Here is a 15520-nt window from a genome sequence, read left to right on the forward strand (position 1 = left end):
TTAACAGAAAATTAATACACCCTCCTGACTCAGTGTGGGCCCCTACAACCCAAGCCAGGCCAGCTGTCAAGGGAATACTTAGCTTGATCTGCCCCACTTAATAGCTTTAGGCCTGATTTGTTCAGAAAGGAAAGAGAAATGAAGGAAACACATGGAGAAAGGGAAGGGGAAGTTCCAACATGTTTCTGAACACCTTGGAAGGGATGAGGTTTCTGAGCCCAAGAACAAGGGCTTTCAGGATAGCTCTAGGAATCCTTAGTCTCTTGGGAACACCAGTAGTTATTATCTGCCCTCAGAGTGCTGAGAACCCGCATGGTCCAGAGAACTTCCGAAAAGGAAAGCTGTTCTTCCGTCTTTTTGGAAGCACCAGACACATTAACTCAGCCTTTATTATTTGAACAGTGAATATCCCTGGCTCTGTGGCTGTGATCAGTTCTCTCCCACCCCGGAATTACTGAACACCGGCTCTGGGGTGTGATGCGGGGAATGCGTAGTGAGGTCCACACTCCTTGTGAACGCAGCCTAAGGTTCCTGCCCGGAGGCTTCCCTGCAGCTGGGTGCACCCACATGCTGCTGCCAGTGTTTGTGAAAGAGCACACTTTATTGAGAAGCAGACTGCTGCACGGTGACTGACAGACGAAGGCCACCCAATGGGCACTTACACATCGTACTCCAAAAGACACAGGATGTTTTGCTAATAAAAACCAATGGGAACAGGGATTCCGTTACCCCGACCTCATCCCTTTCAGGGATGGAGAAATCTCCCATTTTCCTGCTGGCAGCTGTGGTTCACTAGAGATAGAGCCCCTCAGGGGTCCCTTCCTGTTTCTTATAAAGAACATTTTCTTTAGATTTTTTGAAGTCTTCATTTGTTACTTTCATTCTACGTTCTCTTAAGGCCATCAGACCAGCTTCTGTACAGATTGCCTGTAAGAAAGAACAGTGTATTCAGAAAGTGAAATTTTTTTAAGGCAGAGTTTCGCTCTTGTTACCCAGGCTGTCAGGCTGGAGTGCAATGGCGCGATCTCGGCTCACCGCAACCTCCGCCTCCCAGGTTCAGGCAATTCTCCTGCCCCAGCCTCCTGAGTCGCTGGGATTACAGGCACGCGCCACCATGCCCAGCTAATTTTTTGTATTTTTAGTAGAGACGGGGTTTCACCATGTTGACCAGGATGGTCTCGATCTCTTGACCTCGTGATCCACCCGCCTCGGCCTCCCACAGTGCTGGGATTACAGGCTTGAGCCACTGTGCCCAGCAAGTGAAATACTTTTTATTCTAACAAGGAATTCAGGAAAACCTATTCCGGGGCCAGGCACAGTAGCTCACACTTGTAATCCCAGCACTTTGGAAGGCCAAGGTGGACAAATTGCCTGAGGTCAGGAGTTTGAGACCAGCCTGGCCAACATGGTGAAACCCTGTCTCTACTAAAAATACAAAAAATTAGCTGGGTGCAGTGGCAGGAGCCTATAATCCCAGCTACTTGGGAAGCTGAGGCAGGAGAATCACTTGAACTGGGAAGGCAGAGGTTGCAGTGAGCCGAGATCATGCCACTGCACGCCAGCCTGGGCAACAAGAACAAAACTCATCTCAAAAAAGCTATTCTGAAAGAAAGCATGAGACACCCAGAATGAACACAAATTGCTTATTTAGGAAACATTTGATTTTAAAAAAAAAATGTTTTAAGCATCCTATTTTCTGAAAGGATGTGAAGTGGCTTAAACTGGAAGTTACTGTAACTAAGACTGGCCCAAGGATCAGGGCTGTGGGTTCCAGTTTTGGCTCAGGTTCTAACAAGCTACGTGGCTTGGCAGGTCAGGAAATTCTTACAGCACCACTTTCTTTAAAGAAAATAATATTCCTAGGAAATAAATGAAATTATGTCCTGAAACTTAGAGGCAATTGAGAGTGTGTATTTCATTTACCTATAGTCATAAAAGAACATGTATTCTGGTTAGAAACTGTTTAAGTGGCAGTGTCTACACTATAGAATAATACTACAGTGTTTATTCTGGTCTATTAATTTCTCAGTAATTACTTGCCCAATGTAAAAGAAAACAATAACCCATGTTACATGTTTTCGTTTTAGGTCTCATCTGTTTAGAAAGGTAAGAGAAATGAAAGAAATAGAGGACAGCAAATGAACATGTTACATGGGTTATTGTCATTGTTTTCTTTTACTTTTGGAAGTACGTACTGTGGCAAAAACACAATCCTGGCACAAAAGTTTGTTTGGTTATGGGCATCAGGTCATTTACTTAAAATGGTTCGGGTGAAAAGAAAATTTTGTGTATAGAAAGATGAGCAGGCAGCACACGGTGGCTCACGCCTGTAATCCCAGCACTTTGGGAGGCCGAGGTGGGCAGATCATGAGGTCAGGAGTTCGAGACCAGCCTGGCCAACATGGTGAAACCTCGTCTCTACTAAAAGTAAAAAAGTAGCTGGGTGTGGTGGCGTGCACCTGTAGTCCCAGCTACTCAGGAGGCTGAGACAGGAAAATCACTTGAACCTGGGAGGCAGAGGTTGCAGTTAGCCAACATTGTACCACTGCACTCCAGCCTGGTGACAGAGTGAGACTCCGTCTCAAAATGAGAAAGAGAAAGCAAATGGGTAAATGTTAACTACTGGCAAATCACTGTGCTATTATTGCAACTTTTCTGAAGGCTTGAAAATTTTCAAAAGTTTTTCATTAAGTTTTTTTTAATTTATTTTCTATTTTTTTTTTTTTAAAGACGGGGTTTCACCATGTTGACTAGGATGGTCTCGATCTCTTGACCTCGTGATCCACCTGCCTCGGCCTCCCAAAGTGCTGGGATTACAGGCTTGAGCCACCGCGCCTGGCCTTTCATTAAGTTTTTATCTTAAATTTTCAATGTTATCTTAAAAATAAAATTTTAAGATCTTTAAGTTTTCAAAAAAGAAGATAGATTTTATTCACCAACAGAGATATTAACGTAGTTCTCTAGAACTGGCTGCCAGTGATCTGTGGGCTCAGTCAGGGCAGGTGCTGGCTTGGAAAGGCACTGCCTGTGCTGTCCCTACCTAACCATGGCACTCAGGCCCCATGAAAACCCAGCTCTTCTTCAACTCATATTCAACGCTGCCAGGACTTGCTATAAATTCTTGTCAGCTGAGAAGAGATGTCCTAACTCATGTATATTTGTCATAAAACCAAGAAGTATAATCTGGTACAACCTTCCAGAACACAAACTGGGACACAGGTATAGTGGGTGCTGGGTCCCCACTCTGCAGCTCTGGGGAGAGTTCTCCCAGGATACACTCTTCCCCTGACCTGGGGCTGAGTAGCTACATTTGACATACCTTGAGAAAGTTACCTGCGCCTGTGGAGGAGGCAGCTTTATACCAGTGACTCAGCCTTGTGGCTACAGTTAGGGTCATTTACTGCATAAAATAATGCATTAAAAATGACTTCAAATAAGCACATATACCATTTGGATATAATGGTAAACCAATATGATGATTAAAATACAGACACCCACTTGTCCAGGCCAACCACCATCCCAAGAGCAATGATGGCCACATTCCCAGAAATGAGCTGAACACGGTTAGGCTCTTACCTTGATGTCAGCACCAGAGAGGTCATCTTTAGCCATGATCAAGTCGTCCAGGGTTACATCATCAGCTAGCGTCATCCTGCTTGTGTGAATCTGAAAGATGCGCTTCTTAGTCTTTTCATCAGGTAGGGGGAACTCGATCTTCCTGTCAATGCGGCCTGTAGGTACAAAAAGTTTTAAAGTCACACCACCACCCAGACCCAGGCTCTGCCATGGCTCAGAAAGAGGCCTCAGCCCATCTCACATGTGAAGTTTCAGTCAGACTGTATTCTGTGGGAAGGATGCCCAAATTTTAAAAGTGAACATACATTTTTGTAGTTTGTAAATTTCTACATTTGAATTCTCTTCATTTAAAAGAAACCCTCTCTGCTTTGGTACCTTCAGAAATAAATGAAAGGAGCAATTCCTGAATGGCATATTCAGTGAAAAAGGACAGATTTATCTTGTTAAAAACATTACAAAAGATAGCAAACAAATCAGTTTCTTCTGATGCTACCTGAATGTAAAAAGAACAAATCCAACTATCACAAGAATTATTTCTTCCAGAAAAAGCAAATTCTTGAAGCTAAAGAGGGAATATAATGGAAAATAAAAGATCTAGATGTAAGACTGGAATTCAAAGGGCTGAAGTGCACAGACTATATCATGCTTTAACTCTCATCTCAATGAGACCTATTTTTGGTAAATTATCTTAAGTTTCACTGCAGTATTTGTTTTTTCATGTATCATTTTAGAGTCCTCCCAAAGTACACTTAAACACAAATATACAAACACATTAATTCCCCATGATGAAACAAAAGCAAATTTAACCTGGTCTGATAAGTGCTGGATCCAAAGTTTCTATTCGGTTTGTGGCCATGATAACTTTCACATCTCCCCTAGAATCAAATCCATCCAGTTGGTTCAACAGTTCCAACATTGTTCGCTGAATTTCTCTCTCACCACCAGAATTTGAGTCGTATCTTTGGGGAAAAAAGGGAAGGAATGAAGACCAAACTCATTGCCTGCTAAAGAGGAATTACAGCAAAGACCTCATTATATGACAAAACACCTTAACAGACATTCCTGTTTCAACTCACATGGCACTCCCTCAATTATTCTTGGAAAAAAATAAATTCAGCACCCCTTGCCATGGTCTGAATGTATTTCCCCAAATTTGTGTGTTGAAATTTAATCCCTACTGGGTGGTTATTAAGAGATGAGACGACCTGGAAAAGGGGAAAGGCATGAGACAGAGCCTTGGACAGCATGTGTTCCTTATCAAAAGGGATAAAGGCCTTCTTGTAAGGCATGTATTCCTTACAAAAAGGCTGCAGGGAACTAGCATGGGCCCTTTTTGCCCCAAGCATTTGTCCCCTCTGCAGAACAGGTGCCATCTCAGAAGCAGAGAGCAGCCCCCACCAGACATCAATGCCAGTGCCTTGATCTTGGACTTCTTAGCCCCCAGAACTGTGGGAAATAAATTTCTATTCTTTATACAAAATACCAGTCCTAAGGTATTTTGTTACAGCAGCACAAATGGACTAAGACACTCCTCATCAGCCAAGTTACAGATCATACATTTTCATAGCAGTTTCTGTGCCTGAAATTGGATCATGTGTTGTTTCTATGTTTGGCATCTGATCCCTACAACTTGACTGTAAGCTCCTCCAGAGCAGGGACTATTGTGCTGACAACTGTGGCCCTGGGGTCGATGGTCCTGGCTCAGAGTGGGTGCTCAAGACATGATTATTCACAACTGACCAATCTCCAGACATTCACAGTTCCTGGGCAGTTGTTACCTGGCTCCTGGGAGAGCAGAGCCTAAAGCATCCACAGAAGGCCACGCACGGCAAGAACTGTGGCCACAGGGAGGGCCCTGAGATCATTAATTCTCAAGAGAAGAACTAGGCGGTGCTGTCATTCAACAAGGCAAAATAAGTATGAGAAAGTCTACCTTTTTGTCCCAATGGCATCAATTTCATCAATAAACACGATGGACGGTGCATGTTCTTCAGCAACTCGAAACAGTTCCCGCACGAGTTTGGGCCCATCACCTAGGTACTTCTGAATAAGTTCAGAGCCAACCACTCTCAAGAAAGTGGCTGAGGTTTGGTTTGCTACTGCTTTGGCTAATAAGGTTTTGCCTATTTTAGATGAAAAAAAGGAAAAAGACACCTCAAGTGCTGTTTTAACTTAAAAACTCATAGCATTACCACCTTAAATGGACACCAAAAACAGGCGGGGCCCCATGCTGAAAAGGCATGCCATCAATGCAGATGTCATTCCATTCCATTAAGTAGATAAGAGGAAACTTAGAAACATCTACTAACATGTTTGGATTATCCTAAGCTACTTTACTAAACTCATCATGATACATGAGAAAATACTTTTTTTACTTGGTTATTTTCAAACCTTGACCCAGTTTCCCCTGAAGAACTGCGAACTATAATTACTCTACGAAGAATTTCTCTGTACCAGCAATGAAATAAATCTCATTTTTTCCTCTAGGTAAGCCTTTCTTGGGCTCCTTCAAAGTTGTGTACATTAACCTGATCCATCTAACTCAGGGTTGGAGAGCCAAACTAAACTCCTACAAAACCATCAGTGCTGGAAAAAATGTCTGGGAATCCTAGCTTTGGTCCTAAGGAGACACATGATAACAGCTTCCAAGGGAAGTTCCTCCCACTGATCTCAGGGAAGAGGTCAAATATTTCCAATACTGCTCTACTCGCTGATATTTCTCTTTCAGGTCAAAAACAAGAGTCAGCAAAGAGTGTCCAACTTGAGAATTTTTGAGTTGGAAGACCTGGGTCCCTTTGATGGTGAGAGAAAATCTTGGCAAGGGCTGGATAGGTGCCTCAGGATACAGAGGTAGTTAGGGGCAGAACTGGCAGCCTGACGCCAGCACAGGAGGAGTGTAGAATCGGCTAGCTGGTGAGTGACAGGGAACACTTCCCAGAACTGGATGGCTGACACAAAGCTCAGCTTTGCCACATGAGGCAATGATGTTCCTTTTAGTCAGACTGGTAGAGAGTAGCTGATGAGAAGGCTGGACTGCTCCCTGAAAGCATCAGTGAGGGAAGGTGAACAGAAAACAGGACCTTTTCAGTGGATAGGATCTTACAGTACAGAAGCAGCCAAGTCTAGCCACTGGGCTGCTTCTATGGTCAGTGGGATCACTGAACAAACTGCCCACTCCTCTGATGGACCTGTCTGTCCAGTCCTGCCTCCCAGCCCTGTACTGTGACCCCGTTAGTACTGGAGCCCCACAGGAAGCCTGTGTTCCGGCTCCAGCCCTGTTACCAGCTCAACTCCCAGAGGGGCCTTGGGCTAGTCACCGCCTGCTCTGAAACATAATTTCCTAAGCTGTAAGATGAGGGGCTGTAAGAGACAGATCTCTTCTAGCTCTTGGCCTCTGGGTACAGGCATCTCCCCGTCTCTCCATTGTGGGCACCCCTCAGCACGGATCCTCTTAGGAACACTGTCAGTTCTCTCAAATGACTGTGCTTCCTCTGGAATTTGCACAGCAGTGAACTTCCAGGTCCTGAGCTCTACCAAATGAATCTGATACCACAGAAGAGGGCTTTTTTTTGGAGGCAGTCTCACTCTGTCACGCAAGCTGGAGTGCAGTGGCACAATCTCAGCTCACAGCAACCTCCGCCTCTCAGGTTCATGTGGTTTTCGTGCCTCAGTCTGCCGGGTAGCTGGAACTACAGATGTGCACTACCACATCCGGCTAATTTTTGGATTTTTAGTAGAGATGGGGTTTCACCGTTGGCTAGGCTGGTCTCAAACTCCTGGCCTCAAGTCATCCACCCACCTCAACCTCCCAAAGTGCTGGAATTATAGGCATGAGCCACCACACTCAGAATAGAGCTTTTAAAGTAGTATTTCTCCACTATGGCTCCAAGGCTTGACCATACTCCAGATGAAAAGATCAAACTCTATGGGGATGGGGCCAGGTATCAGTTTTTTTCTTTCTTTTTTTTTTTCAGACACGATCTCACTCTGTTGCCCAGGCTGGAATGCAGTGGTGTGATTATGGCTCACTGACGCCTTGACCTCCAGGGCTCAAGTGATCCTCCCACCTCAGCCTCTAGGACAGCTGGGACTACAGGCATGTACCGCTACGCCCAGCTAATTTTTTATAGAGACGGGGTTTCACCAAGCTGCTCAGGTTTTATTTTTATTTTATGTGTGTATTTTTAAAGCTCCCAAGGTGATTCCAATGTGCAGACAAGGTTGAGCAGCCCTGTTTTAAACTGAGGAATTGTGGTGTCCTCACTTAACAGTTCACTAATTATAACTAGCCAATGTTGCTGCTCAAGAGACCAGTTGGGTGCCTGGAAAGTGTCAAAAACAGAGCATACCTGTGCCAGGTGGACCATAGAGAATGACCCCCTTAGGAGGCTTTATACCCATCTCTTCATAATATTCAGGGTGGGTGAGAGGAAGCTCCACAGATTCCTATGAAAAATACTCAGTATAAATGAAAGGCTTTACTGAAATTATTGGCAGACTTATTAATTGGCAACACGAGAATATCTTGCTTTCAACAAAAATAGGTAGAAATCTCGATTACTCTTCTTAGAGGCAATGTGCTTGCTTTCTATGAGCAGCAAAGACAAACTGAAGATGACACCTGCCCTACTTGAGTTCCCTGCACCCACTCTATTTTCCTAATTGCCCCCAATTTCCCTTTTACTTCTTACTAGAAGTCAGTCTTGAGCTCTTCTTGAGCAAGACAGACTAAAGAAAGCTAAAATTCACCCTTTTCAATTAAACTACAGATAGGACTGGGAAAGAATTCCTGATGGCTGTTCCCACCTAGGGACATTATTACTATTTCTCAGCTGCCTCAGAGGTCCCTGGCAGATATCTGTGATGGCTCAGAGTGACTTCCCTATGAAAGAACATGCAGAGAGCCCAGGGCCATCCTCAATGACCATATCCCCTGCAATCCCCAGGGTCACTGAAGGCACTGGGATTATGCTCCAGACCTCACCACTGTCTAAATGGGTGCAAGTACACATGCTGTCTCCACAAAGCACTGGAGGTTTCCAGGTAAACACAACTGAAGTCAACACAGTTAGAAACATTACATATTCACACAGACAATTCATTCACCACTACATATAAAAAGTATGAAGCTGCCGCTGCTGCAGGAGCTATCACACAATTGATTATTTCCATTACCTAACTCAGTATTAACAAATACAAAAATACCACAACAGGCAAGGTCTGACTCAGCTACTGGTTTGATTAATAAGCAAACAAACAAACATATAAAATAACTCCAGAGTACCCTAAATGGGACACCAGAAACCAAAACTCAAAAAAACCCAGAGATGGTTGCCAATCATACCTTAATTTCCTGAATTTGGTTGTCCAGGCCCCCAATATCGGCATAGGTCTCCTGGGGGGCCTTTTCCACCTTCATCACTGTGACCAGGGGATCCGTGTCATCCATCAGCACCCCTATCACGGCATGCACCTAACAGGAAACATCACAGTTTAACACAGGAATGCGAGGTTCACTCGATCTGTTTACAGCAAAACAATGCCAATCACGGCATCTTTCTCCTCAGGAGTGCTTTGGTGATCTACTTCCATGGGACAGGAAGACGGATCTAAGCGAAAAAAGAACGCACTCCTGTGGGCTTTAGAGACATCACCTCACCTTGTGGTTGAGCAGGACTGAGCAGCCAGGTTCCAGCAGATCCTTGTCTACAAATGACAGAATGCTGACGTAGTGTTCTGAGCCCACAGATGTAGACACGATAGCATGATTGTCATCGATGATCTCTTCCAAGGTTCCTACTGACATCGGGGTGCCCCTCAGATCATCCACTTTTGATCTTTCCTCCTATATATGAAAATACCAAGGGAAAAAAGCAGACTACTGTGTAAGGAGAAGACTGAAAGAAAGAAAAAAAAGCACACTAGACCCAAAAGTAGATGACCCTGATAGTTCGCTAGATTTACAAAGCAGTTGATGCTTGTGAAAGGTAGCTAATAATGCTTCCTAAAAGCCTGGACAAGTTCAATTACTTGAATTTCATTTATTTGTTGACAATTTTAGGTTCTAAATAGAATTCAATTTGTAACAAAGAAAATTATAGTAACTTTTCAACTTACCTCTTGCTTTTCTTCTAATGGTTTCATTTGTTCCTGATTTCTAATGAATTCTTCCTCCATGAGAAGGTAGTCTTTAATTCTCTCTAATTTCAGTAATTTTAGCCGGCACTGAGTGTGAGGTGTCACTGAAATTATAAAGTTTTATTATATGTGGAGCCTGAGGTTTGCAAGTAAGGAAAAAATACTAAGATTTTAAAATAAGCTTGTTTTTGTTGGAGAGAACTTCAGAAAAATTCAGTTTGGTAATCCTAAGTAAGCAGGTGCCAAATGGAAAGGGGAGTTTGGCTGTTATATAATCAAGTCTTTGAAAATGCGGATGGGGCTTATAACCAAAGAGCTAGCCCCAAATCACATACACTGAATAGTTTGTATATTTAAAGAAGAAAAGAGATACCCGGGTCTGGTTTATTTTTTCCTATAGGTTCTAATAAAAAGCTACATGTTGCTCAGTCAGTATACACTGTTGCATGCTGGCTGTATACATGTCCATCTATTTGTAGAATTCTGAAATATCAGGAATATTAACCCTCTTTATCGCATATATGGCAAATATTTTTTCCACATATTGTTTCTTTTGGCTTTGTTTCTAAGTCTCAGGCCAATATCATTTTTAGAGACAAATCTGTCAACCTTTTCTCTTATGGTTTCTGGGTTTTTCCACTTCAAAAACATTCTTCTTCCCTAATGTAAATTTCTGAATTTTCAATTTATTTTCACATGTATACCTGTAATCCATTTGGCAAGACCTGAGAATCTAATTTCATTTTCTTTGGACAAAAATTTTTGACATGTCCCTTATATTAAATAACCCATCCTATTCCCCACAGACCTGAAGTGGTACATTCAGTGTGTATTAAATATCCATGTAACATGACTGTTTTTGAACTTCCTACTCTGTTCTGGTGGCCTGTCTCTTTCTGTACCAATACCATACTGATTCATTATGGTGGACTAATGGCTGGTTTTACTATCTGATACCCTTCAATTAACTGAACAACATTTTAAAAAGTGGTTTAAATTACTGCTTTTTCCTTCTAAGCAGGGAGGAGCATATTTAGATGAGGGTTTGGGGAGGTATTTGAGCTGAAGCCTGAGGGATGATGAGAAGCAGGCAGCCATGAGAAGAAAGAATATTTTAAGCAGGGGGATGAGTAAGGGCAAAGGCCCTAATACATACAAAAGTCAAAAAAACATAAGGCAGGCAGTGTGATCAATGAGCAAGGGGGAATGGCAGGGCTCAGGTCAGAGGTGTGCTGGGTCAGGTTACCTGGTTTGAATTTTATTCTATGTTCAGCAGGAAGCCATTGAAAAATTTTATTATAACTTCAGGCATTGCATGATCTGAATTTCAATACAGTGGCATTTCATTTCATGAAATAAATAGGAACCTGAGTTAATAAAGTTCAACCTGGGTTCTGTAATTTAAAACTATACTTTTATTTATTTTTTTTAAATTTATTTATTTTGCGACAGTCCCCCCTGTCACCCAGGCTGGAGGGCAGTGGCACAATCTTGGCCCACTGCAACCTCTGCCTCCTGGGTTCAAGCGATTCTCCCGCCTTAGCCCCCCAGGTTAAAACTATACTTTTAATCCACTAGAACAGCCAGTTAGAGAAAAACAGTGGCATTTCTTAAAGTGAGACACAGTCATATAATACTGTATTTTAAAACAAAAGTTAACCTGCATGCCAACCTAGAGGAATGCCACACTCAAGAGTTAGGTGGAACTGATTCACAAAGCGAGAGCTTCAGTTGCCCCTCTACTTCTTATTTCCCCTTCCATGCTCTAAGCTACATGCGCAGAGATGGTTCCTCCTAAGAACTGGAAAGATGGCAAGGAGGAGCCATGTCATTACCCAGTGGCAATTTGCTGGCAGCATCTGGTCCCTTTGTTTTCTTCTTCTTTTTCCCCACTCTAGTTGGTACAGGAGGTTCATATTTCTTTTTCTTGTCCTTGAGATTTTAGAACAGCAGAAAAAAAAAAATCACATGAAAATCACATTAAAACACAAATTTATTTCTGTACCACCATCATGTATTTTCAGGTGCCACAATTTTCCTCATCTTTTAGGATGTTATTAAAAACCTGACTTGTTTCACATTCCTGGAATTGTAATAAGTAAATATGATTATAATAAGTAAATGTAATCTTTTTACCATACACATTAAGTGACAATGAGTCGTATTATTCCAATAAGGTATAGAGGATTAAGAAGTTGTATTCCAAAAGTTTATGTAACCTGAACTTCACACCTCAGGACACCAAAATTATAGGCAATTTAATACTTCTGTAATGTCATTGCTTTTACATACTTAAATAACTCATAAATATCTATGTGATGGTTAGGTCAATAACCTTTTCTAAGCATGAAAAGCATATTTATTGTTATCTGTACGACAGGCTAGTTTAAAAACAACTGGATCATTCTGCTTTTTAAAATTCATGAATCCCCACAGAAGTTCTCGGCCAAGACCTATGATATTTCCCACACGTAGCTTCCATCACAGTACAAGTGTGGCTTATTTACCTTGTCATCCTTCTTGCCACCTCCAGGACCATGACCACCACTCTGACTTTGACCCTTGGGGAGAAAAATCAGACACAGATGTAAATTCAGAATATGATCACTTCAAAAGAACGCCTTCATACTGTCCTGTGAGTCTATAACATGAACATTTCCCCCTCATTTTAACATTTCTGAACCCAAGATGTAATACTTGCAATCAATATGTGCATTTAGTGTCACAGAATTTCTTTTTCCCTGAAAAGACGTTTAGTAGATTACTGGTGCACCTGGCAATTGATTGCATCTTAGAATCAAGAACAACTCTACTGAGAAGTAGATATAACCAAAGAGGCCGAGAGTCTTAAGATCACCCCCTCTTGAGGGGAAAATAAGGAGCTTCATTCTAGTTACCCAGGCTGGAGTGCCATGGCACGATCTCAGCTCACTACAACCTCCGCCTCCCGGGTTCAAGCAATTCTCCTGCCTCAGCCTCCCGAGTAGCTGGGATTACAGGCAAGCGCCACCACGCCTAATTTTGTATTTTTACTAGAGACAGGGTTTCTCCATGTTGGTCGGGCTGGTCTTGAACTCCCAACCTCAGGCAATCCGTCCACCTCGGCCTCCCAAAGTGCTGGGATTACATGTGTGAGCCACCAAGCCTGGCCGCTTCACATTTTTTGATAGAAAACTACCAGACTGAAGCCATCAAGAATATATTCCATAAAATACATAGCTATAAAAGCTAAGTCATTTTACACACTCAAAAATCATCAACCATTTACCCCTTACTTAGATAACACCAAGATCCAGAAGACTTTCCTTCCAATAGCACTTTAATTCCTACCCCTAAAGCCTGGGGGCTTTCGTGCAGGTCTTCTCAATCTGAAAAGCTGTATCACCTTAAAAGAGGTGCTTCACTCTTGTTGCCCAGGCTGGAGTGCAATGGCGCAATCATTAAGGTGTGAAGAACTTAGTGTATTAATAAACTCAGTAGGATTCCTGATTTTGAGAGACCCTTCAGTTACAGCGCAATGCGTAACACTGCAATGTCTCAGAAATAGTGACATTTCAAATATGAAGATAAGTAAACTTACTAATTAGAAGGGCCCACTTAAGCTTCCTCAAATCAGCTCCACACAGGCACCTCTAAACTAATACACCAACAGTTCATCTATTAGGCATTTTACATGTTTCTCAATCTCAAATAACAAGTACACCAATTACTGAGCCCCTCCTATATGCCAAGCAGTGTCCTAAACGTTCTCCAAGTATTATCCCACTTAATTCTTACAAACACCATGACATTGGTACTATCATTACGCCCTCATTTGCAGATAAGACGACCAAGGTCCAGAGAGGTTAAATGACTGTTGTCTTAAAGGCCTGTTGTCACAAAGCCTGTAAGAGACAGAGCCACGAGTCACACTCAGGTTTGCTGGTTGCCACAACCTGGGCGTTTCTCTACTGCCCTAGAAGAAACTGATGGGGTCTGTGATCCAGCACAGCCACTTACTGTGTTCCCGTTTCTTCCTTATCAAAATGAGGACAATAGTAATTACCTCGAGGGAACTGTTGTAATAAATGAGAAAATGCTGGAAAAATACTTGGCACATGCTTAGAATACTACCCTGAAACCCTTATAACACCTCTATGAGATCTGGCCTTCTTGCTGTTCATGATAACAGGTTGAACATTCCCATCCCAGGTCCTTTGCACTTGCTGTATCTTCCGCCTGGACCACGTTTCCCTCAGACATCTGCAAAGGTTACTCCTTCAATTTCAGTCTGCTCAAATTTCACCTCCTCAGAGCAACCTTCATGGACACTATCAAAAACAGTTACCCCTCCATGCTATCCCTTTCTATACAATAACCATACAACGATGACTACTCAACCCCTGACATCATATTACGTATTTCTGATTATTGTCTGCCTTCTGCTCTAGAATGCAAGCACCATGAAGGCAGGGACTTCATCAATCCTGCTCACTCCCTGTATCCTCAGTGTCTAGAACAGAAGCTAGTCAAAAGTTAAACCAATAACAAAACATCAAGTGCTAAGTAAATGCTTGTTTAGTGAATTGATGAATAAATGCTAGCTGTTTTTATTTTTACTACTGCATCACGGGCCCTTTCTGTCTGTGCTCCGCCTATCATAACAAGCGTCATTAAGGCCTCCTTCAAATGCCCCCAGCTCGAAAGGCCTTCCACGACTCCGCTCTCCCCTCCTCAGGTGGAATGAATCCCATCCTCTTCTCCAGCACCCTTCACCTGCCCGACTTGTCCCGGTGACTCGAGGAAGCGCCCCGGAAATTCGCAGCGCCGATCAGCAAAGCCCTGGTCCGCGGAGCAGCAAAGCCCTGGGTCCGCGGAGCAGCAAAGCCCTGGGTCCGAGGAGCAGCAAAGCCAGCGACCTGACTCGTCCTGCCACCCCACAGGACCACGCGGGGAACCCTCTCTCTGCGCCAAGCCCCGGACCCAGGACCCCCGGGCAAGGCCCGCAGGTCGGCCTCGGCCCGCGGTGGACCTGAGCATCAGGGAGCTCTCTCCGGGAGCATCCACGCGCCGAGAAGACCAGGCCGGCAGAAGAAGAGAGCAGTCCGAGTTTCTCGGACAGCCGCCTAGTTCTCTCGCCTCAGGCCGCTGGGACCCCATCGCACCACGACCACCAGTGGAAAGAAACCCTTAGTCACTCACCATCTTGCCTTGGCCACTGGAGCTGCCGCTGCCGGAAGTTCTTCTACCTTTGTGGCCCGCCGGAAGCGGAAATCGTTAGGGACGCTACGGAAGCCGATAGGAACCAAATTCTGCGATGACCAAATTGCGCTTCAAGGGCTTGTGCAGGCGGACTGGGGGCAACGCAGTAATTTATAAACATGATGTGAACTTTATAAATATTTTACTTGAAAGTAATTTTGAATACCCCTTATGAGGCGGTTGTCAACAACTTAAGACAATGGCCCCGACTGTCAAAGAACTAGGACAATCGTGAAAATATAAAATATTTAATTAGGCAAAATTTACAACTGGGAAGAACTTTATTGTTCTAAAAACTGGGATGACATTTGGAACTGGGAGGTTGACATATACATTTGCACAAATATGTCAGTTATTATTCAGCTTCTGAAATTAACCCTCACAGCTGGGAGTATTTGTGTGTGTAATGAGTCATCTAAACCTGTCTTTTTTGATGACCTGTGAATTGTGATGATACCAAGTGTCTCAAATTCCTCATCTTGAAGCTGGTTGATAAAGTTCATCATTTGTTACATCCTCCAGGACATCAGAAAAATGGCAAGCATCCCTTCTGTTTCTGAAAATT

The 15520-nt window shown here is 43.2% G+C and overlaps 1 protein-coding gene across 2 annotated transcripts; it reads right to left on the reverse strand.

Moving 5' to 3' along the window:
* Positions 1–580: 580 nt before the first annotated feature.
* On the reverse strand, positions 581–14996 carry PSMC1 (proteasome 26S subunit, ATPase 1). Of its 2 annotated transcripts, none has more exons than XM_032287659.1 (11): positions 14896–14996; positions 12222–12275; positions 11550–11646; positions 9694–9818; positions 9236–9421; positions 8921–9049; positions 7926–8022; positions 5510–5699; positions 4384–4535; positions 3577–3731; positions 581–927 (listed from the first exon to the last, which is right to left on the reverse strand). In XM_032287659.1, exons 1-11 carry the CDS (start codon positions 14896–14898, stop codon positions 793–795), a joined length of 1323 nt encoding a protein of 440 aa, XP_032143550.1. In that variant the 5' UTR covers positions 14899–14996; the 3' UTR covers positions 581–792. The 2 variants fall into 2 exon arrangements, with proteins under 2 accessions (XP_032143550.1, XP_032143551.1); XM_032287660.1 differs by lacking the exon at positions 14896–14996 and adding an exon at positions 13521–13539.
* Positions 14997–15520: the final 524 nt, after the last annotated feature.

Source organism: Sapajus apella, unplaced genomic scaffold (genome assembly GCF_009761245.1).
Source record: "Sapajus apella isolate SASKATOON/1434 unplaced genomic scaffold, GSC_monkey_1.0 scaffold20, whole genome shotgun sequence".
NCBI classification, from domain to species: Eukaryota; Metazoa; Chordata; class Mammalia; order Primates; family Cebidae; genus Sapajus; species Sapajus apella.

Excerpts from the sequence above, each read along its gene's own strand:
- PSMC1 (XM_032287659.1), bottom strand. Across the intron at positions 11,647-12,221 it reads GTGGCAAGAAGGATGACAAG|GACAAGAAAAAGAAATATGA; the intron begins GTAAATAAGCCA and ends TAAAATCTCAAG. Across the intron at positions 9,819-11,549 it reads TGCCAGCAAATTGCCACTGG|TGACACCTCACACTCAGTGC; the intron begins GTAATGACATGG and ends TTATAATTTCAG.